General features: G+C 40.3%; 1 protein-coding gene across 1 annotated transcript; it reads right to left on the bottom strand.

The window, feature by feature from the left end:
* Positions 1-149: 149 nt before the first annotated feature.
* On the bottom strand, positions 150-24,278 carry dnaaf9 (dynein axonemal assembly factor 9). Its single transcript, XM_020643357.2, has 37 exons — positions 24,121-24,278; positions 22,617-22,696; positions 22,308-22,433; positions 22,093-22,217; positions 21,486-21,582; positions 21,178-21,284; positions 20,592-20,669; positions 20,287-20,388; positions 19,664-19,719; positions 19,438-19,573; positions 18,484-18,565; positions 18,161-18,215; positions 17,987-18,071; positions 17,818-17,894; positions 17,679-17,723; positions 17,017-17,062; positions 16,786-16,897; positions 16,467-16,537; positions 16,251-16,298; positions 16,076-16,166; positions 15,744-15,847; positions 15,066-15,209; positions 14,154-14,239; positions 13,835-13,936; positions 13,140-13,257; positions 12,905-12,993; positions 12,641-12,775; positions 12,248-12,373; positions 9,750-9,787; positions 9,402-9,537; positions 8,983-9,069; positions 8,134-8,240; positions 7,765-7,839; positions 6,769-6,956; positions 6,591-6,656; positions 5,353-5,446; positions 150-5,043 (listed from the first exon to the last, which is right to left on the bottom strand). Exons 1-37 carry the CDS (start codon positions 24,174-24,176, stop codon positions 4,937-4,939), a joined length of 3,477 nt encoding a protein of 1,158 aa, XP_020499013.2. The 5' UTR covers positions 24,177-24,278; the 3' UTR covers positions 150-4,936.
* Positions 24,279-24,281: the final 3 nt, after the last annotated feature.

Genomic DNA, 24,281 nt, shown 5'->3' with positions numbered 1-24,281 from the left:
ACTATGCTGAACTGGCGGCATGTGTGGCTGCTGATATCTGAGCACCAAACAGCTAACACACATTTCAGAGCACAAAAAAACCACAACGTAGACCTTTGAGTGGATGCTGCAATAAGTGAGAAATAAATAAATAAATAAAAGGAACCAAGTTGGTCAACCATATAAATATTTTAATGGATTACGGTGGTGCAATAAAAACAACAAATATATTATAAAAAGCATCAGTCACAGGAAAAAAACAGAAGTTACAGTAGCTTTTGTGCAAATGCGATTCAGTTCAGCTCACTCAAACGTGGAGGTCAGTTTGGCACTTTTGAAGTCAGCTGATTCTCTTTTTTTTGCTCCTCAGTTCCTCAGAGACATTAAGTTATTTATATATGTTTATTCTCGCTGAATTTGACGGCATGTGTGGAGGGAAGAAGAAATGAACCCTTTCATTATCCTCCCCCCCAGGATCTAATTCTGTCATCATGACAACAAACACCACCCACCTTGAATAGTAAATGTTCCTCGACACAAATAACTTCTTTATTTTATATGTGGCAGTGCAGCCAGGCTATTTTTAGCCACAGATAGTGATGTTAACCACCACTTCACCCCCGTCTTCTGTTATACAACTTGTTTTTTTTTAATTGGGCGATCTCAGGTTGAGAGATAATAACACCTGAGCTAATTCCTCCCACGGTCTGCGAGGACAGTGAAGAGCCTTTTGATTCCATTTGAACCTCAATAGAAAAAGGACAAACCCAAACAATTAGTGCCGACAGTCCCCTGAGGAGTGAGTCATATTTGGACAATCAAAAAGGGATTTTTTTTTTTTTAAAGCCGCTTTCCTCATAAATAGCACACAAAATATCCACTTCATCAAGAGGTGCGTCAATTTCCCTAACATGTCGTCCCTCTTGAACATCGGAGCCAATCTTTGAATGTAGAAAAAACCTCTCGCACCGCATTATCACAGTGCAGTACCAGAAAAATATCACCTCCTTCTCTTCTATATAAAACACCAAACTTTGTTTTTGTCCTATAACTTCAGCTACAGAAATGGCTGGCCTCCACACACAGGATGAAGACACCAGGGTGCTCAGTCTGGCCAGAGAGCTGCGTAGTGGTCACACTGAGAGGTTATGGAGGGCTCTTTGGGCCCCCCAATGTGCAATAAGGAGGGGGTCACCAAACTTTAGTCACAAACTCAGTCATCTTTTCTTCCCGTCTTTACTCTGATACAAAACTGATTGGAGGTTTTTGTATCCCGACTGGGGGCTGGACTAAGACACAACTTTCCTTCAAGTCTGTGCACATTTCCCTCAAAGAAATTAATCTCTGGTAATGTTTTAAAACAAGATAAGCCACCGTGTAATGAGCATAAATAAACTAAGTACCAGAGGTGTTCTAGTATCAGTACTCGCTGTGCCATCCAGCCCCTTTTTCCAACACTTTTTTTTTGGTTAGTTTGCAAAAAATACCTGATTACCCTGAGCCCTCCAGCTGCCTCCCCCCGTGTGACCTCACCTACTTTACCCCTCTGGCTTAGTAAATACACATTGCTTTAAACGAACGACTCCATGGATTCCTTTCACCAACACTGTTGAAGGACGGATCCTTGCCTGACAACACCTCCTCCCCTCCAATGTAACAGCGAGAGGAGATGGAGCTCTGACTGCAGCTTTAATCTCTGCTTTTCTTAGCCGTAGCCAAGGCACTGCTGGAATCAGAGAAACCTGACGTCTCACAAACCAATCAGATTCTCTTTCAGTTTTTTGTTTTTTTTCCCAACAAGAAAAAAAATTGCATCTGCTTTTTTGCAGCTTGTGCGAGAAGAGACGCTTCGCTTCAATTCAGTCTTACAAAAATACTATTTGACGTTTTGAGGTAATTAAATTATTTCTTTTAGCAGAAATGTAAAATAAACATTTTTTTTTCTCTCTTTGTTGTACCAGTTTGGTGAAAGGCAACATATTCAAAATACATGTGGTATCATATTAACATGACATCTCAACACATGCTAAATAGTGTAGACGCACTTAGTAGTAGTAGAAGTGGTGTGTATATATATATGTGTGTGTATGTGTTAGTGGTTATTTTAATTTGAACATCACACACATCTTACAGAACCCTCCACTCTTTAAGGACTGCTTTTTTCTTCCTGTCGGCCAATTAGGGCTTCAGTTTTCTCGCTCTTTGACATGTGTGGCGGGATTCAGACTTGTGGCGCCTCGGCCTCCCCGTACATCAGCCCTCACAAATATTTCACTGTCAATCAGGGGAACTCTCTGCAGGATTACGTAAGCACAGAGTGACAGCAACTGTTGCTCAAAACAGACCTCTTTGAGAGAACATTTCTTAAATGCTAAACGGGAGGATCCAAGCTAAAAGCAGAGTCATCGCTTTGTCAACAAAGGACTTGTGTTACGTATTATACTACCCTAATGTAATCTCAATGCACTAAGCAGAGGTAGTGTGTCCCTCCCTTTATGATGCTTCGGGAACTGAAAGAATCCAGCAGACCACAGAATCTGCGCTGCGAGGGAGACTGAGAAGTGAGCATCCTCTCTGTCCTTAAAGAGCTCTTTGAGGGAACTGTAAGTAGAGTATAGAAAAACACAAGGTAACAATTGCACTTCTTTGATAGAGTTAGTGGACTCTGTTAGTGTGAGTAAACTGGGGGGGTCGTGAACCCCTCTTTAGCTGGTTGGGAGAACCATACCAGGGTAACACATGTTAGAAGCACACTTCTTTTGCTATTCTATTACATGTAGTATCCTCCGAGAAGACAAGTGGCACATCTAGCATAAAGACGGTATGGCTTGTTCAGATCGAAGTTGGAGTTCTACTGAGAGGACGGATGGGGCCAGCAGTGTCAGGGTGGAGTTCAGCCTTCAGGATCGTTTCACTCTGCGGAGATGCTAACAGGTCGTCTGAGGGGAAAGCCCTGCCGACATTGTTACGACTGTCTGTCTTGTCCGTCAGCTGCAAACAAAACGACAATTCTTTGTTTTTTACTGCCTGTTGACACACAGACATGTGAAACACGGCATGGCGAGCGTCGTTGTTGGCAACCCCTGAAAACACACCGAGGTCCCAGCTGGTCTTTAAATAACCGTTTGGGTAAGAGTCCAACAACAGACACTAAGTGTTTTCCCCGCCCTGCTTAGGAATTAGGTTATGGACTTTAAAATACATGTGAGGCGGACTCAAACTTCCTCTCTTATACGACATGTTAAAAATATCAGTTTGCTCATAAGAGAATGTAATCTTTAGTAGCAGAGTAGCAGCAGCAGTGTGAGACTTTAAAGAGTCTGCATGTTCACACTGCTGACCCCATGACCAACGATCGCTCTGTTCTTCACAAACTGTAGCAGGGTTTCTTCACAACTTTAGCTTTTAAACTCTTTTTTTTAACCACTCTTTAAATTGAAATACTTGTGTGGTTAGACTTTAAATATTTGAACTGGGTTTTTTAAATGGAAGCGCTTTTGCTGCAGCTGCATTGTTTCTCTGCCGAAATTTGGAAGAGATTATTAATTTTCTCCACTTGTAGAATTTAAAAACCTGTGTAGAAACCCCGAATAGAGAAAGACATGCATAGAACATCAGTGTGACACACTTCAGAGGAGCAGACACAACTCCTCGTTTAAACAACACAGGAAGTCGAAGGCTCTGCAACATCGCATTAGCTGTTACAAAACCTTCAGACCATCGATCACTAGAAGCTCTACTCAGGTTTAACCAGACCACACTCAAGCTAGTCTTTTTTTTTTTAGATTTCTTCTTTCCCCTTTTCCTACCCAGAACCAGTGCCCAAACAATAAAAAAAGATATTGGAATGTTTATATTTAGAACATATGTTGTAACAGACTAACTTCTGACTAAAATGAGAAAATGGGAGATCCACACCGGGCTGCAGTGAGGACTCGCTTTGGGACCTTCGTCTTGCTGGTTTTTTATGATCCATAGCTGCATTATGTTCCACAGAAAACAGGGCTTAAAGAAAAGCTGCTGGAGTTCACAAGGCCTTAGTATTTACAGTGTTCTTGGAAACCCCAGCTGTTTCCTTTAACAACAACAATTTGCTGCAAGGACTAGTCTGCTTTATTGCACTTTCATTAGATTCACTTCAGGAGTCTTAAAATAAAGCACTGAGATGGCATTTAGCTATGTGATTAATGGTATCATTCATCAGTTGTTTGCAGCCAACAGGCTGTCCAATGTTTACGGCTCTATAGCCAAGCGCTCCCTCTGCCGCAGCGTGGCACGCAGACAAGATAACAGGTGGGCCACGGATTTGGTGACAACAGAGGAGGAGCGATTCTTGAGAAACCCCACCGGGGAGCCCACCACCAGTATCACACGGCTATCCATGCATGTCCCAAAATAGAGACATTAATTTGCCAACTGTGATAAACAGAAACGCACAAGCTGTAGGAGTGCGTGGCTGGAAATTCCCTTCGATTGTGAGAGTCCCGTAGCTCGCAGGGCTTTGTTGCGCTAATCGCGAACGGTTTAAAGATGGAGGCTCGTGTTGTGTTATGTTTCACAATTTGTCTGCCGTTGTGAACGACTTCCATCTCTTGACAAACGTATTCAATCTGAATTAACACAAGTGACCCCATCACTTTGCCACTTTCATTTGACATATATGATACTCGACTTGCCAAAGTGCTAACTGCACGGTTACTAGTGTTGCAGTGTGGAAGGAAGGCAAACAGCCACGTTGTGACGTAACCTGCTTCTGATGGGGTGATGTCATTGTTCAAAACCCACCTGCACTCAACCTTTTCATGCAAAAAGAAAAAGACAAAGAAAAAAAGTGACATAGTACATGCGGTAGACAAACACCACTTTCTGCATGTGCCCCCCCCCCCCCCCCGCCCTCAGTGTTTCCCTTAAAGTGAAATAAGACCGAGTGAGGCACTGGACATACACACAGATTGTATCATGGATCAAACAAATCGGACTGTCCTTGCAGCTCCAGCTGACGGTTGAATAGCTCGATCTCTTTGTTGGCCTCGGTGACGTACTCTTTAATGAACTCTTCCATGTCTGCAGTGAGAGCAATGTAAGGAACAAAGCTGAACAATCATCACACAACAAGACCGCTGCAAGCAAACCTGCAGAATGATTCTTCTTAGTTCAGGGGTAAAAATCTGATCATATTTATATTGATTTATTACGTATCACACACAGTTTCATCCATGCATACTGTGTGGACATCAGGTACTTTTTAATGTAGCTGATTGTGGTGTATTGACTGTTAGTTGTTTTTTTGTTACCTTGGAAACATTTGGACTCTCTTGCACAGAATTAAAAGGTTGAATGACAACAAAGAGAATTCACTATGAGAAAGGATACTGGGGTGGATGTCCCTTTTTTCTCCAAAGATGTCGACGTATTGATAGCCGTTGTAGAAGAAGCCTGCTGGTAGAGGGTCCAAGTGCCGTTTCAGCTGAACAGAAATGTGAAAAAATATCAAGATCACTTCAGGTTACTGACAGGAAAGGCTAATCTAATGCAGGTCCTGCAAGCTCTCTTAGAGCTTGTGTCTAACATCAGAGATTTCGTTCTCTTTTTCTCTTGCAGTGATAGAAATAGAAAACATTCTTTGCAGATAGCATGCAGAGTTTTTTTGTAAGAAAAAACCAGAGTTGATAACATTTATTGTTTGTCTGAAGTTATGCTCGATGCTTTTTATTCTAAACATTTTAGGGAGAATTTTAGGGTGAATTTCCTGAAACTTACAGTTACAGTTATTTATATCCATGTTTACATCACATACGATGTTTTTTCTTCTCCGTCTTCTGCTGGCAGTCTGCTGAATTCAATCAGCCATAAGCGCATATGTGCAATACATAGTAGTAGATAGTAGAATAGCATAGTAGAAACACAATATGGGTACAAAACCTAGCAGGTGTGAGGCTTAAGAACACTGCTAGTTATCATCAGATCTCTGTAGAGTAGCTTTAATGGCCTTCTGTCCTTAAAAAGGTTCCACCACTATCATATACATAAACATGCTCCTGGGGGGCTCTGAGGAGGCAGAACATGATGTAAAAAGAGCGACATAGAAGTGAACAAAGCAACAGAGTCTGATACTAAGATGAGACATTTTGTGATTTGTATTTCTACATATTCAAAACATAAATAAGACCAGGGGTACCAGGGCTGTGACCAGCCTAAATACTGACTATTAATGTTACATTACTATATTTTATTGTGAGTGAACAGCGTGTTTCGCCAGTAGCTTCCTCAGAGGAAGCGTGCCACGGTATGTGGCATGTGTATTTGGAAAAAGAAACAGTAAACATGATGAAACACTTCCATTATGTGCACAGAGATCTAACCGGTCACACGTGTTCAGTTTTATGGTCGTACACCGGTTGCAGGAAAACAAACATCATCACCCCCCTCCCGCTAGCTGTTTCCTGCAGCGATCTCAGATTAGCTAACCCCAACCTCATCCAGTGAAATCGGAATTATAAATGTAGCTGTTTGTGTTCACACATGCAGCTCAGGAAGATTTCAGGAAGTTTTCATGAGTGTTGTGCATACTGTTTGTGAAAGGGTATGATAATAAACCAAAACACACTCACATGTATGTTCTTGATTTCCTGTAATGAAAGAGAATATTTTGTCTTCTGAGGCTTCTTCGTCTGCTTCTGCAACCAGAAAAAAGAAAACAAAAGAATCAGGGTTACAGCTCTGTTTCTTAATGAAATACTGGACTGATGCTACTGATCGAAGTCTCAGTTTGTGTTGTTTCACATCTACCTGCTTGGCGCACAGTCTGAGCCAGTCCTTCAGTCCTTTCTCAGTGAGGCCAACACCATCAAAGATCAGAAAGCAGGCCGTGTTGGTCTCTCTGGGGCCCGGGGTCACAGGGTGCAGACTGTGGTCGCGGACAATGCTCAGGCTCCCACTCACAGTGTTGTAGCTCACCTCCACCAGCTGCTCCGAGTCTGGAGGGTCCAGAAAATGAAGGAGCACACATCCAAGTCACACATACAGTTCACACCCTGTGTAACACCTGCTACAGCAGCTTCATATGGTAACAGCATGGTGTTGGTGGGGTGTTAATGTTTTAGCATCCACACAGCCTCTCTGCTCCCAAAATGGTTCACAGAACTCACGTGCAGTCGGGGAAATAAGGAGAAAAGAAATGTCATATATGTCTGAATGTGCAACATCTAAATACAGAGATGTAAATAAAGTAAATAACTGAAGATAACGTGATGTGCATGATACACTACCCTTCAGACACATCACACTCTTGGGTATTAAGCATCAGGATAACACAATACAGCTCCACACTCGTTCCATTCTGCTGCATCTTCCCAGCTCTCTACAGTACCTGCACACGCTCTGCACATCTCCTCACAGTCATCTGCACTCTCTCTTCATGCAAAAATACCACACAGGTCTTCATATGAAAAAAGAGTGAGAAAACTATGTGGAGGAAAACCAAACCGGTGGACTATGAGCTTCTATCTAAACACCAGACACCAGACCAACAACCGAGCAAGTATTCCTACCGTCAGGAGCTTCTTGCCTGCCTTGAGGGAAACTTTTCCTCAAATCATTCCCAAAACTGGGAGATGCAAATGCAGGTCAAATGTAATACACCAAAGAAATACATCACATTTGTTCAGGAATGCTTAACAAGAGCAAGCTGTCTAGAAGTCTGACCTGAAACATCAAAAAGTTAGCATAACAGAACATGTACTTTATGACAGAAAAAATAAGTAAACAGTAATTTGAAATTCCTACCAGAGAATTGGACTTTTCCCCAAATATTGTACACATTTCCTTTAAAGGGACTTGGCCGCAGTGATGACTTCAATGCTAGATAGGGTAAGAAATCATAACGGAAGTTATTCATGGGAAACAAATGGTAGGATTTCACATTGTTTGTCTGAATTAACATTTTTCTTCAAGCAAAGATGTCTTGAGTGCACGCTTTGTGAAGATGGATTACTACACAGCAAAGGCGAACAAACACTTAGAGACCTCAGTTGTCTCCATATTTGGAGGGGCTGGCAGCTTATGTAATCATGCACAAACCCTGCCAGCTCATATCAGAGCTTCTGTCACGTGTAAGAGAGAGAAAAAAGGGGGGATAGTTTCTTTCCATCTCACCTTTACAGTGGGTGACAAATAGAGGCCTCTCGAGGGGCCGTTTGAAATCCACGCGCTGCTGGGTAAGCACCAGAGACCCAGAACCAGAGAAGAAGCGCCCTTTGCACCTAAAAAAAAAAAAAACAGAACACATGCACATAACACAAATGGTGAGAAAGTTAAGTTAAGAACAAGACAAATGTTTGTGTTACAATTGTCTTTGGCTGGAAAGTTGTTTACTCTACCAGCTGCTGACAGGAAACCAGCCAGTTTATGTGATTTACTGGTCTGCTGTGGAAGTGGATGATAAAACTGAACATCTAAATACTCGCATCAGCAGATCAAAAAGGTTCTCGTCTCGGTCAAAGAGTTTGAAGTAGTAACGATAGAAGCATCTCTCCCACACCCACACCCACACCAGCACACAGTAAACAAGGCTTGAAGATGAGTAAATGAAAAGGGCCAGACTTTGGACAGATATCGAGTGTATGATCTGACAGGAGGACTTAGCAGAAGTTCATATTAGGCTGACCACTGTGGCATGAAGCCTGACTGGACGAGGTCCAAAGGGAAGGAGACCCCTCTGTGCACATGGCAACTGCATGGCCAACAGCTTGTTACTGTGCTGCCAGGAGGCAGCTGGTGATAGAACACAAGATGCCCTGAGGGGCTTTGCAGCAATCAGCAGCCGATACCCCCACCATCTCGGGCGAGTGGCAATTAAACAGCAGAGAAGGTGGCGAGGCAGGACTGAAGAACAGCAAGCGAGGAATCAATCTGTCGCTCAGGAGTCAAAAGGTTGAGAGTGGACAGCGGGGTGACACACGGGGGTCACAAGCAGCAAAGTGGAACATCGGAGTAGATTCTTACCATCCAGGGAAGAGGACATAACGTGCTCTGAGCATCTGTGGCTCATTGAAGCCGCTGTCAGAAAGTATCAGTTTCACATCTTCATTCCTGTTAAAAGATAAACAACAGCACAGATTGAGTGTGTGGCAATTGTACCAATGTGTGTATCAAGGTTTGCAAACATAAACAAGACAAAACCCACATAACTACTTGTGAAAATGCATTTAATCCATAACTGATTTTGAATTGCAAAATAGGAATATTCGAGCGCAGCCTGCACTGGACAATGTTCCCTCCACATTAATGTGCAAGCTGAGCAGCATGGTGACACTCAGACCAAAAAGCTGAATAAAATGTAGCCAGCAGTAAATATTTTAATCAGAGATAAAAGCTGTTAAATAACTGTTTGCAGCATTGATCACAATTCTGAGAGCGCCTACCTGGTGACAGCTCCTCTCTCGGCGTGTATGAAGGCTGCGGTGGGGTTGGCAGAGCATACCAGCTGCTGAACATGCTGCATGAGAGGATGCTTCTGCTCTGCTGTCAGCCCAGTGAACACCACTGTACTCACAATACCTGACAGAAAATGAGACACAAAGAGGGAATGTGAGTTTCAAGGAAAACTGCTTCACTTTCTTCAAGATAAAAAAAAAAAAGTCTTAGTATTGGCTTCAGAGTTGATCTATTTTATACAAGTTTTAGGGCGTTTTCACTTAAGGCACGATTGTTTCATATAATGCCCGAGAACGATTGCCCCAAACAGAAAGATTGAACAGCGTGAGACTCACCTTGGCTGCACTGCTCCAACAGTTTAGGGAAAGCAAACCTAAAGTGAGAGATGAAAGAGAAGCATTAAATAGAATAAACAGTGTGCTGATCACAGGGTGAAGGCAGACTGACAGCCATCAGTTAGACAACAAACAAGTCTAAGTGAAGTTGTCACCTCTGCGTTGTAAAAGATAATATGAACATATTTAATTTATTTAATTCAACTGACTTAAAACACATATAGGAGCTGTGGTCACTTAGTTAATTTAGTATTGTCACTTACAATTACTCTGTTTAAGACTAATGGCTGCTTGTGAGCGCTGTGCAGAAAGAATCAGGATACTTCCATGTTATAGGCCTTCAGTTTATCAATCATGAAGCATTTTTCATAGGATGACATCACGGCTATGGCTGAAAACTAACCAATGTAAAAGCTTTCTGTAATGTAATTTTAACGAAATTTATTCCTAGTTTTCCAATCGATCATTGTTATACTCCACTTTCAGAATAACTATGGTGAGCCTGTTCTTCCTCCAGCCCCCACAGACCCTCCTCTTCAGCTCTTAGGGAGCCTGCAGGCTGCAGGCTCGGGGATCAGCGATTTGAAAAGGCATTTATCTTTCCTGTCCTGATGTAATGAACTGTCTAAATTCATCACAAAGAATGGATCATGACTGACTGATGAGCTTCAGCGAGGAGGGTGCGTTAGTCGCACATGTGGACCTGGGGGGATTAAAGGGCTATGCTGAGGGGGTTGACAGGCAGGTCAGGCCTAAGCTGGGCTAACCATCCCCAATTAGCACCATAGTGGGGGTCCACAGACCTCCACACAATCTATGGCAACAGACAGTGATGGGGGGGCTTGTTGAAGATGCCTCAAATGGAAAAGTCAGTGCTAACCACATTGCTAACTAAACCTCTTATAACACATTTTTCCATTGCTGAGCCAAGTGGGGCTTGTCAGAGTTTGAGGGGAGTCATCACAGAATGTTTTTAGCAAAGGATCTAAAACTTATTTATTAGCAAAGCTCAGCTGGCTAGACACTCTACCTCATCTGAAAGGCTGTGGTAATGTTCAAAATAGAACTTTTACTCAGCATACATTATGAATTTTCCAATGCAGAATCAAATGATTATTACTCCTGTTGTAACAGTGTTGACCTCAAGTCAAAGTTTGTCTGTGTGTGTAACTATCTACTGGCCGGTCCAGCTCGGCTGCGCAGTGGAAAACAGCCTATTAACCGGAGTGGTATGTCATGATGTGTAGAGCAGCTCAGTCAATCTACGACAGTGAGAAGCTCTGTAAGCTACATCTAAAGCCTGTAACAAAAGGAGAGTGAGATTAAATGTGGGACTGATCCCATCTGTAAAGCGACTCTGCCTTGAGCTTTAATATCCAAAAGTGTCATGTAACCTCTTCCTGGAAACCTCGAGTGCTTCTACCATTTATTAACATCCAGCCCTGTCTGTCATCAGATGGTACTTGTAATACAAAATATACAATAAATCTTCAACTCCAATTGAACCTCCTGTCCCTGATGTGTTGGAGCTCACATGATCCGTTAAACTTGGCTAAATACACAGCTAACATTTGTTGCTAGCTCTTCCCCCACTCTCTGGAGTTATACGTTTATTCCAATGGTTGAAAATGATTTCTGTGCAGGGAACAGAGAAACAACCTTTTGGTGAAATGTTATGTTGTTGGAACATACTATGCAAACTAAACGATAGTATAACAGAAGAGCATACCGAAGTGGTGATCTACACAAACAGCAGAAGAGGCTGATTGGCTGCAGCTTAAAAAGAAAAGGTACAAAGAAGTTTGAGCCCTGTGGCTTCCCTCCTTCTATACATTGAGCAAGTCGCCAAGAAACAGCGGGTAAGTATGTGCTACTAATTGGGCGGAAGATTTTTGGTTGAATTTTTCATGCCGTTGTACAAATCTCGTTGAAACAGCTGCTTAAAAACTAATAGTCTTCCACTCATTTGGGAATCTAATTAAAAGATTGTCACAAACCAGGAGGCACTGCTTAAGGACATTTACTTACTTAGTGAAGCAGCTGCACGACTCTGACATTAACTACAAATATGAGTTCAATAATGCAGCTGAGTCACTAACTACGTTTTTTAGGAATAGAACGGTACACAACTGAGCAGCTCATCTTTAATCAGTAAGGTTGATTAGTTTGTAATAACTGTTACATGATGAAATATAAAATAGGTGAGTGGAAGGTTTTATTGATTTTAAAGTACACACAGCAAACAAACAAATTCAAAACCTCTTCCGTCTGCAGGTACAATTTAGAACACCTTCAACTGTGCCCTGCAGTCTCTGATTATTGAATCTACTCAGACATTACTGAGTTCAGTTAAAAAGCAAATCTGAACCACAGGTATCGCTTCTTTTCATTGGACAAGAATAAATCTGAAAGATGTTTCTTTATAGGAGTGAAACATTTGATTTTGTCCTCTTAACATTAGAGAGGTTAGAATGTATTCTACTTAAAATGAAACGTACCTGTGCTCCATGCAGGAAGCCAGAGGGTTCACACATGCAGTGACAGCGCCAATGCTGAAACACGCTTGGACTACTGGGTCCGGGTGGAAAAGCACAGCCTGGATGATATCCAGAGCGTCTGTGTATCTGTGTATAACAAGAGAAAAAGTCAAAACAAACAATTCATGTAAAGTCTAAATATATCAAGGGTTATTTATACGTTCAAGTACCCACAGTTACTCTGAATGCTGAAATAGTAGTGTCATAATAAGTGTGTGTAATGTCTAATGCTGGCATTTGAAGCATCGGAGTGATTTATTGACATCATATACCATCATTTTCAATCTGTTAACAGTTTCCGTCTGTGCTACCATTTAGCTCAGTTCTGTACAGTAACACAGCAGGCCTTCTTACCCAGGTGAGAGCACCAACAGGTGGGGTTTGCCTCCTGGGCCTCTCTGGCTCTCCAGGAAGCCAGATAAGTACTTCTGCAGGTGTGAAGCTGAGAAGCTGTCAGAGCTGTCAGGACTGGGTTCATACACCACCCACCTACAGATTAAACAACAAAACAGATTATAGTTTGTTTTGGCTTATTTTAACATTTTCATCATTGCATTTATAAAATAACCACAGCAAGACACATGACAGAAAACCTCATTTGGATGATTTCTCTCTCACCTTTCACTTTCTTTGCTCAACTGGAGCAGGAAGTTGCAGAGTCTCTTCTTATGGCTTCCTGGCAATCCAGTGATGATGGTGATAACAACCTTTTTACATATTTAAAAGCCCACATGAGATTTTGTAAGTATCAGCTCATTTTAGAAAGACTGTCACAAGAAAGCATAATTTGATGGAACCAGAAAAGTATTTTCTTTCTCTGCCTTTTCTCAAACAAGGGGATATCACGGCTCACCTTGTCTCCCTGGCTTTTGACTGGATTCCTCAGCTCTGCAGAGGGGAAGAGCAACCCCAGGTGGTCAAACAGAATGGGCTCCTGACCAATACTACTCAAAGCAAAGTGCTGAAGAAACCTGGCACAGTCAAGAGAACTGACATAAGTTTGTGGAAATAGGGTAACAAAACACAGGCACCACTAGATTGCATACTGTCATTCTGTCATTCTCAGTTCTTGCATTTGTTTCAGTTTCTGCAGGAGACACACAAGTGCACAAAATCAGTTTTTATCCCTGCTAGAACTGTGAACTCAGAAATTAGAGGGTAAATACTTTGATGTTAATTTTGGGTGCAAATGCTTAAAACAGTTGGATGCCTAACATGACAGATTTAGGGCAGATTCTGGCAGACCGAGATGCCAAAAGATAATGTGTTATCGTGGTGTCCGATCCGCTTTATGTAAGCGATACAGGCAGGCAGGGAAATATGTGTTCAGTGTTTATATTCAGCCATAACTCAAAGTTCTCTCAGCAGAAAATAACTTCTTGTTTTGGATGGTCACCAACGGTTAATACCCTGTATCAAGAAACACAGGCTTAATGTTGTTCTGGCAAGACAAGCTCAACATTAAGCAATACCTACTATCAAGTTCTATGACTCGTTCTGTCCAACTGTTAAGCAATCTACTGCAGGGTTTAAGTGTTCAGTACTAACATGTCCTGCTCTGGGAGTTGGGAGTATGAAGTCTTTAGGCTGCCTCTGCGTTTAGCCACCGGCGGCTCCTGACTGTCGTGCAGCTTCTGCAGCCTTGTGTGCCTGAAAAAAAAAAAAAACAGTCATTAAGCGGTGTAAAGTCACACTGGGCAGTTTTAACCTGAAACGACTACATTACAGATCAGTTAAAAAAAGTGGTTCATTTAACAGAACCAGAAATATCAACGTGTACATGACAGACTCTAAGGCTTTAGGAAACAGAACCTAAGCGACTGCTATGAACAGATATAACGTTACAAAGAAGATGAAGTTGTCTCACATGTTTTTCTGGTTCCAGGTCAGGTGAAGCTTGTCCACCATTTGTAGAGAAAGTCCAGATTCAGACTTTTTCCACATTGATAGAACCTGAGACCAGGAGAGAAAAGGAACAGCGTGTTGAATGAGCATACAACATGCAGTTTTCATTACATCATCACTTTAATGAGTGTTTAATGTTGTTTATTTTTATGAATTGTTGAAGCCTTGTGATACTTCTGGTATCAGAATCAAAAATACTTTATTAATCCCAGAGGAAAATTTGATTGTTACAGTTGCTCCAAAATATCCAATATAGCAGTAGAAATATAGTAATACAAATATTAATCAAATAGAATAGGAATGTAAGTAAGATATCAATAATAGGTACAAGAAATATTTACACGAATAAGAGTCAGATGGAGTATATACACACATATTCAAGATTATTGCACGGTTTGTTTCAATATTGCACTTTGTTATCATGGACATACTATTCATTAATCATTATATTGCAGTTTTAATAAATAATGAGTTATGGTGGAGGTTACAAGAATAGATAGGTGGTAGAATAAATGTATCTGCATTGTCACTGTAAAAATAAACATAATGGATCATCCATGAAACAACAGAGAAGGAAAATCCAATCCTTCATTTGGATCCTCATGATCAAAATCATAACTCATACTCATATCACTTTCTCAGAGCAGATATAATCACTAAGGCCGCAGATAAATCCTATATGAAATGTATTTTTTAATGCTGAATTGTGTCATAGTAATCTTAAGTCATGTACCTATAGTGATATTAATGCTAAAAGAACTGCTTACATTTATGTTGTAAGCGTATGATGAGATTCAGAAACAGCTACATTCAAATGGCCCGTTCATATCTTCAGTGTCCGTCCTGGTGGGATGTCCCTTGCTGGATGACTTACCTTGGAATAGAAGGCCCTGTGACTCTTGGACCTGGGCTGAAGAGCGAAGACCAGACACTGGTCCGAGCTGTGGAGAGGGAACGGAAGGTGTGACAGCAGGCTGCTCTCGTACTCCACAAAGAGAGACGCCACACCGATGGAGTCCTGATGAGAAGACAACACAGAAATCATACAGAAGTTTGTACCAGCGATAACACGGTGGCATCATATACAATGTTACTTTGTTTTAAGATCTATTTTTGGGGCTTTATCATGTGTTTATTGTAGAGACGGGAGAGCGGCTAGAGTTGTAAATCAGTGCGAAAGAGAGAGATTGGGGAAGGACATGCGGGTAAGGAGCCACAGGCCACACTTTTTCAATTCAATGAAACAGATCTTAGGTTCATAAGAATTGTGATGATGCACTGGTTGCGTAGTGGTTATTGCATGCGCCCATGTGTGGAAGCTGTTGTCCTCCAGGCAGGCAGCCGGGGTTCGAATCTAACCTCCTGGCTCCTTTCCTAAATGTCATTCCCTACTCTCTCTCTCTCCCAAGTTTCAGACTCTATCCACCGTCCTAGAAGGCCCAGAAAAAAAACTAAAATATGTCTTAAAAAAAAGAAGAAATTTGATGGGTGCTTTGTGTGAACTTTGGACTATTGCTCGTCATTTCACATCACAACACTGTAAATATTTTACCGGGTCAAAGAACTTGATGGTCCTGATGTGATCTTTGGACAGGGTGATGCTTCCATATTGAGAATGGACAAAGAGGATTCCCTCAGAGAAGAAAATGATTTTCCCTAGGATGGATATTTGAAGAGAGGTTAGGTTTATCTCAAAGTGTAAAATGATGTAAAACTTTAACCCTTGCAGTATTCACATGGTGGAGTAAGGCTGACTCTGCTCATTGATTCCAGGGTAAGTTCTTAATTTAGGAACAAACATTTCACGACACATTTTCTCTCTTTCTGAATGAATGTACATAAAACTTTGCTACATGGGGGAAATGTAAATATGACTGTAGTCACCTTCTTCAGGTGTGGACAGCTGGCTGCTGGAGAACACATACGCAGCGTCTGCTAGAGTCAGAGCAGTTCCCAAACAAGTTCCTTCCTCCTTCTTTTTGAGACACAAGAGCAGGTGTTGGGTTAAATAAGCATGTATTCATAACATGTCTTGGATACATCAGGATTATAAAATTACCTTAGTGAGATGTTGTGCTTGCTCAGACTGCTGGACATCAGATTCCATCTAAAACAACATGACCACCAGACATCTGATTACAAACACGTTACAGATATATAACCAACAAACTGTGATTTGACTAATGATTCTAATCGTGGACTTTTAGGGGGCAGCACTAATCTAACATTCTGTTTATCATATTCATCTGAAATGGATCAGCTGCACCAAACGTACCAGCCAGCATGCATAGCGAGGCACAGTTGTAGTGAGGATGGTGTAGCAGCTGTCTGAGGACACAGTGCCATCTGCAGGACAGAAACAGACTTGTTTAAAATGAAGCATAAACAACAAAGCCAGAGAATGACAACCACTGAAGATGAATCACAGATATTGGCCTCAGGGTAGGAAGTGGTCTATTTTTAGTCCAGTGCTGCATTGTTTTAAAATGACATTCACCATTTTTGTTTACAGTGACTAAGAGATTTGTTTTTATTATTAAGTATACCACGCTTTTTTTGTGTCTTTGAATCAATCAGCAAAGTCAATACTGCACCTTTCTGCTGGATGTTGATGCTGGACTCCAAGAAGGATTCAGAGAAGACAACAGAGCCAAGGTCCACCCCGCCCCACTGCAGGTCTGGGATGTCATGGACATTCATGGAGGCCTAATAAAATTAAGATAAACTGAATTAGGCGCGATGGAAAAGGCATAACTGAGGACGACTGTGAACACAACTCACTGTCAGAGTCTGATCAAGCAAAATAATATTTCTCTGTAACTTACCGTTTTGACTACATAACGGCTTTCTTCATCGGTCAGTGGAATGATCCTGAAAACAAAAAAGAAGGGTCTTTAGGTCTGAAACCCCTGACCATTGCTTGACTATTGAATGACTTTAATGTTCAAGGCTGTTTTTATTATCACTGTGAGAGGGCAATTTGTTCTGCACAACAAACATTCATCCAGCCAACGATGAACACAGCTTAAAAAGGCATTAAAATAAGTATCTGTCTAAAGGACAATAAAAACATAAGGTTAAAAAAATTAAATTTAAAAGCCAATGGCAGCTAGCAGCAACAAATTAGTCTTTAAGTGTCTTTGTCCTGGACGATGCCTTGCTGAATCTGCGGCCGGATGGAAGCCACTTAAACACTGCAGACAAAAGATGGTACCCAGGTATTTATATTTCTGCACAGCTTGGATATTTCAAACAACAGGAGAGATGACTGCACTCGGTCTTCTCTTTAGTCTGGGAAACATTAATGTCCAGGAAGGACGACCTGCACCAGTCAGCACATTCTGTCACGCCTGGGACATAATCACAGAATCCTCTGCAACCGTAATGCTTTGAGGCTTCTCATAGCGGCTTCAGCACTCATTAGTAAACAACTCAAAGAAGAGAGGTGATAAGACAGAACCACAGTTATGGACATATATGAACCCACCTTCCTGTCTTATTCACTGCTTGAATGTTGAATTCACATTTGGACCTGAGTAGAGAGTACACATAATCAAACTCATGAAAACAGATTGTTCAGCTGGGTGATTCATAAAGTGGCTGACAAGAGAGAAATCATTCCATACCTAAGAGAACTGCGGTACTGACTTAAATTCATTGAGTCCAAACCCATGAGAAAGGTGTTCTCTGCTACATCTTTGGCCTACAATGATACAAAAGTCTTACTGAGTAAATGTGCACGCTACATTACAGAATGAAATGAATGGAGTGAAGAAGGTGCTCTTTCGGTCTCACCTTAACAGCACTAGATGTGCAGGAGTAGCATTTGATTCCTGATAGGACGGCCTGAACAGCAGCTGAGTAAATCTGTGACAAAAGCCTGAAAAAAAAAGACAAAATAAACATTTTACAAACATTGAACAAACAGCCAAACAATATTTAAACAAAAACAACGACAGAATTACTCACAAGACTTCGCTTTTCTTCTGCTCTGTGTTTTGATTTCCTGATTTTTGTGGATTTTCTGAAGCAAGCAGAAACAAATGATTTACACACATGAGACACTGACCCACAGCTCTGATAAGACTTTTCCTGGAGCCTGCATTTAACTCACACAATCATTTCTGACTCAGTCTTTAACCATTGGGTTAATCAACTGTGCTTTGCAACTTGGCGTCCTCTAAAATGTGACGCTCAGTACAACAATGTAAATAACTTAAAAAAGAAAAAGATGAATATCACGACTGTCCTGCATCAGTGATTAATAAGCAGAGCCGTACTGTAACTCTCACCAAGGTATGGCGTGTGGGTGGACCCAAAGAAGTAGGTTCGAGAACAAGCCAGAGGTCCTTTGGGAGCCACACACTGCAGAATCTAAAGGACAGAAAAAGAGTTACATCAGAGAGATATTATCAAGGCATTTTCCTTCTTCACAAATAATAGACAAAAGTGGTGAAATAAAAATGATATTTACTTTTTCAGGGGTCATGGGATTAGCATTAAAGCTCTTGGAACATAAAGTCCAGAATGATTTATCATGACACTGCTCTGAACATAACTAACCATGGTTGTACCAGATTACTTCACCAGGTGGTGCTGCAGGCCAGTGTGCTTCTTTAACTTGAGAACTGTGGTTTATACATCAACCAGCCACAACATTATGACAAACTGTGCAATCTATTCCAACACAAATGTTCTATCACTATTTGAACTTTAAAAAATCTTAATTTATGGACTATTTTTAGTCTTTGTTCTTCTCTATAATTATTGTTGAAGTTGTAGTGGGCGGTGGTGGTGGTGTTGGAGTGCAATGTGTGATAGCAACAGCTGCACAAACAGTAATGATGGTCTGTGTGTGTGTCAGCATTTTATACTGGTTTAATGGTCCCACTGGTATATAGTACGCAGCCAACTATTCAGATGAAAAAATAGTTATTAAAAGGGCTTCTTATACATCAGATTTAACAGGAAGTAGAAGAATAATCACCTTTCTGACCATGTAATCAAAAACTAATTGTCTAACTGTAGATGCTTCTTAAAGGAAGAATTAAAGGTAGAGCTGTTGTTCTGGATAGCACAGGTGGTCATAACGATATGGTTGATCTGTGTAAAACATTTAGTAAACAAAATACAAAAATGCTATTTAGATTGCTGGAGGGTTTTCTCGGTTTGTCTACCTGTTTAATGTTTACATTGTAAACCTCTCGTTCTCTCACATGACTGTGTTTAAAAGTCAGATGTCTCACCATGTGATTGGCTGTGGAGCCTTTTGCCCCCGTGTTGCGGACCTGATGACTCTCGGAGGGAAAGTTGAATGAATAACTCTCCAAATCCTCAAAAGAGGAGTGCTTCCCGAACAACACAAAGGGCTGCTGACTTTTACTGAAAAAAAGACACACAACAGAATATTTAACAAACACAACAGGTGAACCTAAAAAACAGTACAAAGAGACAGTTACACATGAAGAATACCTTTTATCTGTGATGTTGCTTGAGATCAGACCGTGAGAATAATAAGTACGGAACGCCTGTGGAGTGATAAAAGTACAACTTCAATATTTTACAAGGATTTTGCGTTTGTTTTTTTTTGTCAGTTTTGATCATAACTGCTGAATAATCCTGTCACATAGCTAAGTCAAACATAACATTTAATATTAAAACCAATAACAAAATGTAAGGCCTCTGCAGACAGATTCAAGGTGACCAACCAAGGACCTCGTGATGTTGTCTTATCTTAACAAACTTTAAGTCTTTTTCTGAGATGTTTTAATAAATTCTGTGCACACACAGCATCTCTCCTAAAAACAAAAAACAAAGAAACAAAAAAACTTTACATGTTTACACTTGTCCATTTGACACAATAACATTCAAACAATCAATTACCCAAAAAGGAATAGGCTGAAGCCCAAGACTTATGTCTGCCTATCCTGTAAAATCCTTCATATAAGTAAAGAATTTCAACAAACAAATCAAAAGTGCTGTAAAGCTTCATATACTTATTGTGTTTGTGATCTTTTGCAAATTCAGTAAAGCAAATTATCAGCAAGAGATTGTTGTACTTTAGGAGGATAATTGGAAATACATGCATGACGCACCTCTCCTGCCTGTGCTTCAGACAGCTCCAAGATGGAGAGATGGCTCTCCAGGTCCATGCTGGAGAAAAACCCACTCCACTGCTTCTCAAAGTACACCAGATCCTAACATACAACACACAACCCCGAGGTTAGCAGACATGTATTTATCTGAAAAAACTTCTATACTTAAAGAAGAGGAGATCAACTGATTTTCTGTCAAGGACTAATTAAAGAGGGTCTAGGTGTGAGAGGTAGATCTAGTGGTTATATGAGACAGAACTCTGATAATTTAAGAACATATGTTGGGATAAAGAGCTTCTTGTTACCTCTGTTAGGACAGTATCCAGGGACACTGGGTCCAGTCTGTTGTAAACCTGCCACAATTTCTCACTCATGTCCATCAGCTGCAAAAGAAGAAATATACAAAGCAAGCTCAAACAAAGTGTAAAAAGTGTAAGACAACAAGCCCAATGTAGAGCCACAAATGCCTTGAGATGAAATGTATAACAAACAATAGGCATGTAAAGGTATTTGTATTCATGGTTCTGTGTTAAATATGTCTAAGTGGAGAAAAAAGGGAAACACACAGGGCAGTATCCACAACACAATCCAGGTGGTGGTAATGCTTGTGACTGTTTGCCAAGTGCTATTAAACAACAAACGAAGAAGAAGAAGCAGACACAACAAAACCCACAAAGAAGATGAATAATATAGGTTAGCAGACCTGCCTTCTCCCACTACTCCGCCTACTCACTCATTGAAACATGTTGAATATGCTAATCAATATAATATGGCATCACCCAGAGGTGCCATTTTTCCTGTTGAACTGAAACCGAGGTACAAACCGAACTGTGAGCTCTGTGAACTGCTACACCCCTTAACAAATACAACATTTGTATTTTCTGAAGGTACCTTGTATCTCATGGTAAAAAAGCTTCCTCCACCGATGCCTTCCAGAGCAAACGCTTGAATCAGGGGCCACTTCTCCACCATAAACATATCAAATGTCTGGAAATGTCCTGAAGGAAACAGCAGAGCAGGCATAATTACTGGGTTTGTTGCTGTAATTATACAGTAAGAGCTAGCTGTTGGTGATGAGTTTGTAAAAACTACCTTGTGTTCTGACTTACTGAGATTTAATGAATGCAGTTTTCACCATCTCTTAAAAACATGTACAGTATAGTGTATAAATATGGAGATTAAAAATTGATGATGTGTACCCTGGGAGCTGAAAGGTACTCCAATACGATAACAGTCCTGCACCATCGTGACAAAACTAGAGATTTTAAACTCCTCTGCTGCTTCCTCGTCTTCATACTGTAAGCAGAGAAGAGAAATGATAGGGGAAGACAGAAGAGATAAGAGTGTCAACTTAGAAATAACATTATCTTTTACAAACACTGCTACAAAGGGTCAATCATGTTTCAAATGTAAACAATAACATATGCAGTATCTATCAAAGTAATGAAGGCTTCGATAGGCAAACTAACAGCAAAACGCTCAATAACACCAGGTACTTTAACACACTGTGTATTTGCTGCTTCAATGTGCAACCAGTGAGGACAAGTTCAATCTAATTTACTGACTTCTCTAGTATATTAAGTATGTGCCTGGAAAAGCTCAATTGTGTAGTCAACATAACCTAATCAGTGTTTCCCCCAGGCTGATCTGTTTGATTAAATGTTGATGTAAAGCACTTTGGGATACATTTGTTGTATGAAAAGTGCTATACAAATAACGTTTGATTGATTGATTGATTGATAAGGTTCTTATCTCTAGGTGAAACAGAAATGTTAGCCAAGTTAGGGAGGAAGAGAGCTTTCTAACCTCTGCCTTGGTCATGCAGTAGAGATGCAGGTTCCTCCAGTGGGACACGTAGGGCAACAGGTAACTATAGTTCATCGGGTTGCAGTACAGATGAACACAATCCGCCTTGATCAGCAGGATTACATCTGGAAGGCAGACAAGTCATGTGTAAGAGCAGATCAAGTCTGAGCAAAAATACTTTGATAAATAGATTAAATAGTCCATGAAAAACTCACCATCCAGCATTTCTTCAGGAAACTCATCAAAGGCTTGTTCCAGATTCAGCTGGTTTCTTCCATATAGTCCATTGAACAGGTATTTCGCCAGCTCAGTGCAGCCATCATTATATCGACTGTCAATTCCTGACAAAGTATTAAAAAAACGACATTAATGTTTGCTCACTGGCTGTGTTTGACTCACCGTAAAAGTTACTTTTTTCACCATCTGCTCTGAAAAATCGTAGGCCTTTGAAGGCGGGAGTACAGTTAGCTGAGTCAGATAAAGAAACAAAGGTTAAAGATAAAACTGTTTGCCACTTCACATACCAAGAGAGCACAGGATGCCATCAGGGGTGATAGGTCTTCCCGCACAGAGAAGAGACTGAACCTGACGCAGGCGACAGCAACTGAAAAATATTTACAACAAAAATTGTTATCGTCATGTTTAATTATCAAATATATCTTTAGGTAGATTTGAGCTAAAAGTTTCATCCTTTCATAGAAAAGGAAAATAACTAGACATGGTCCATATCTCCACTTTAACACTTCTCAGTTTGTTAATATAATCGAGGAGAATAGCTGAGTTACCTATGGTACCTGAGTTACCATAGGTCAATCACAATTATGAGATACATGAGCATGTTTATCACCTTATGAATGCTACTGATGGCGATGTCAGACTTTTTAAAGACAATATTCACAGTTATCACATTAGATGGTTAATAATACAACTCAAAACTAGCTATCATAAAGTAAGACATAACATTTTTCAATTCATTAACTATTTCAGATGAATTCTCAGTCAAGATAGTTTTGGTTTGGGAGATGCAGAACAGCCCATCCAGACCTAACTAGTTGAGCAGAATCAATGCTAAATTTGAAGAAGAAGCAAAATGTTTATTTGTAGAGCACATTTCATACAGAAAGCTACACAATGTGCTTCAAAAGAGTAATTACATGCATAAAAACACAAAATATGAGCATAAAAACAATGGACAGTATTGACATGGGGAGCTGTGCAGTCAGTGATACTATAAGTTAAAGTGATGATGATATTATGCCATGACACTACTTGATAACTGTGTGTGCAATAAAATGTGCAACAATAAACAAGGTAGATGTAAGTACTGTACACATGCATATTAAATAATGAATTTATTTACATCTAGGATATATGTCTTCATTCATGCACTTATAGTATCACTGATTGCACAGCACCCCATGTCAATACTGTCCATTTACAACTCTGTTTTTGCACATTTACATTTAATCTTTCATATTTCAGACTAGTAATGCTAAATTAAATCCTGGTTGTATACATTCACATTCTTAGTTTTGATATCTTTATTGATTATTTACTTTGTATTTAATATTATATTGTGTTTAAATTTGCTAATATTGTGTTTTTTACTCATATTGTGTGTTTGGATAACCTGCTGCTGTAATGCCACAATTTCCCAGTTTGGGATCAATAAAGTAATTCTATTCTATTCTATTCTATATTCTATATTCTATATGCATAGACATAGGCAGATATAATATATGATTAAGGTAATTGAACCTTGTTGATATAACCCATATTACGTTATGTTAAAATGCTCATTAATAATAACAATAATAATAATAATAATAATAATAATAACAATAATAATAATAATAATAATAATAACAATAATAATGATAATAATAGTGTTATCTGTCGTTAGCTTGACACCTAGCCGTCGTTAGCACCGTTAGTAAACGTTAACGGTTTATAACAGGATGCTAACGCTAGCCGAGTTAGCTTGACAGCTTCACTGAACCGTTTTCTATCAACATTACTCGACATTACCTGACGGTTGGGTTGACTCCCGAGATTTTTCCGTTTACTCTCCGAAGACCGGCCATTGTTATCGTTGCTGCGGTTCTCACAATCTCACGTTTTTTTTAAATCTTTAACCGAACGACGTTATGAATTTTCACACCGAATAAACTACATCTTCTCCATCACCC

This window comes from Labrus bergylta, chromosome 18 (assembly GCF_963930695.1).
Source record: "Labrus bergylta chromosome 18, fLabBer1.1, whole genome shotgun sequence".
NCBI classification, from domain to species: domain Eukaryota; kingdom Metazoa; phylum Chordata; class Actinopteri; order Labriformes; family Labridae; genus Labrus; species Labrus bergylta.
Note: the sequence above shows the minus strand (reverse complement) of the source record. Positions and strands in the feature narration are given on the sequence as shown.

Excerpts from the sequence above, each read along its gene's own strand:
- dnaaf9 (XM_020643357.2), bottom strand. The coding sequence starts at position 24,176 with ATGGCCGGTCTTCGGAGAGTAAACGGAAAAATCTCGGGAGTCAACCCA. Across the intron at positions 21,285-21,485 it reads AGTACCTTTCAGCTCCCAGG|GACATTTCCAGACATTTGAT; the intron begins GTACACATCATC and ends TGTTTCCTTCAG. Across the intron at positions 13,937-14,153 it reads ACCTGGAACCAGAAAAACAT|GCACACAAGGCTGCAGAAGC; the intron begins GTGAGACAACTT and ends TTTTTTTTTCAG.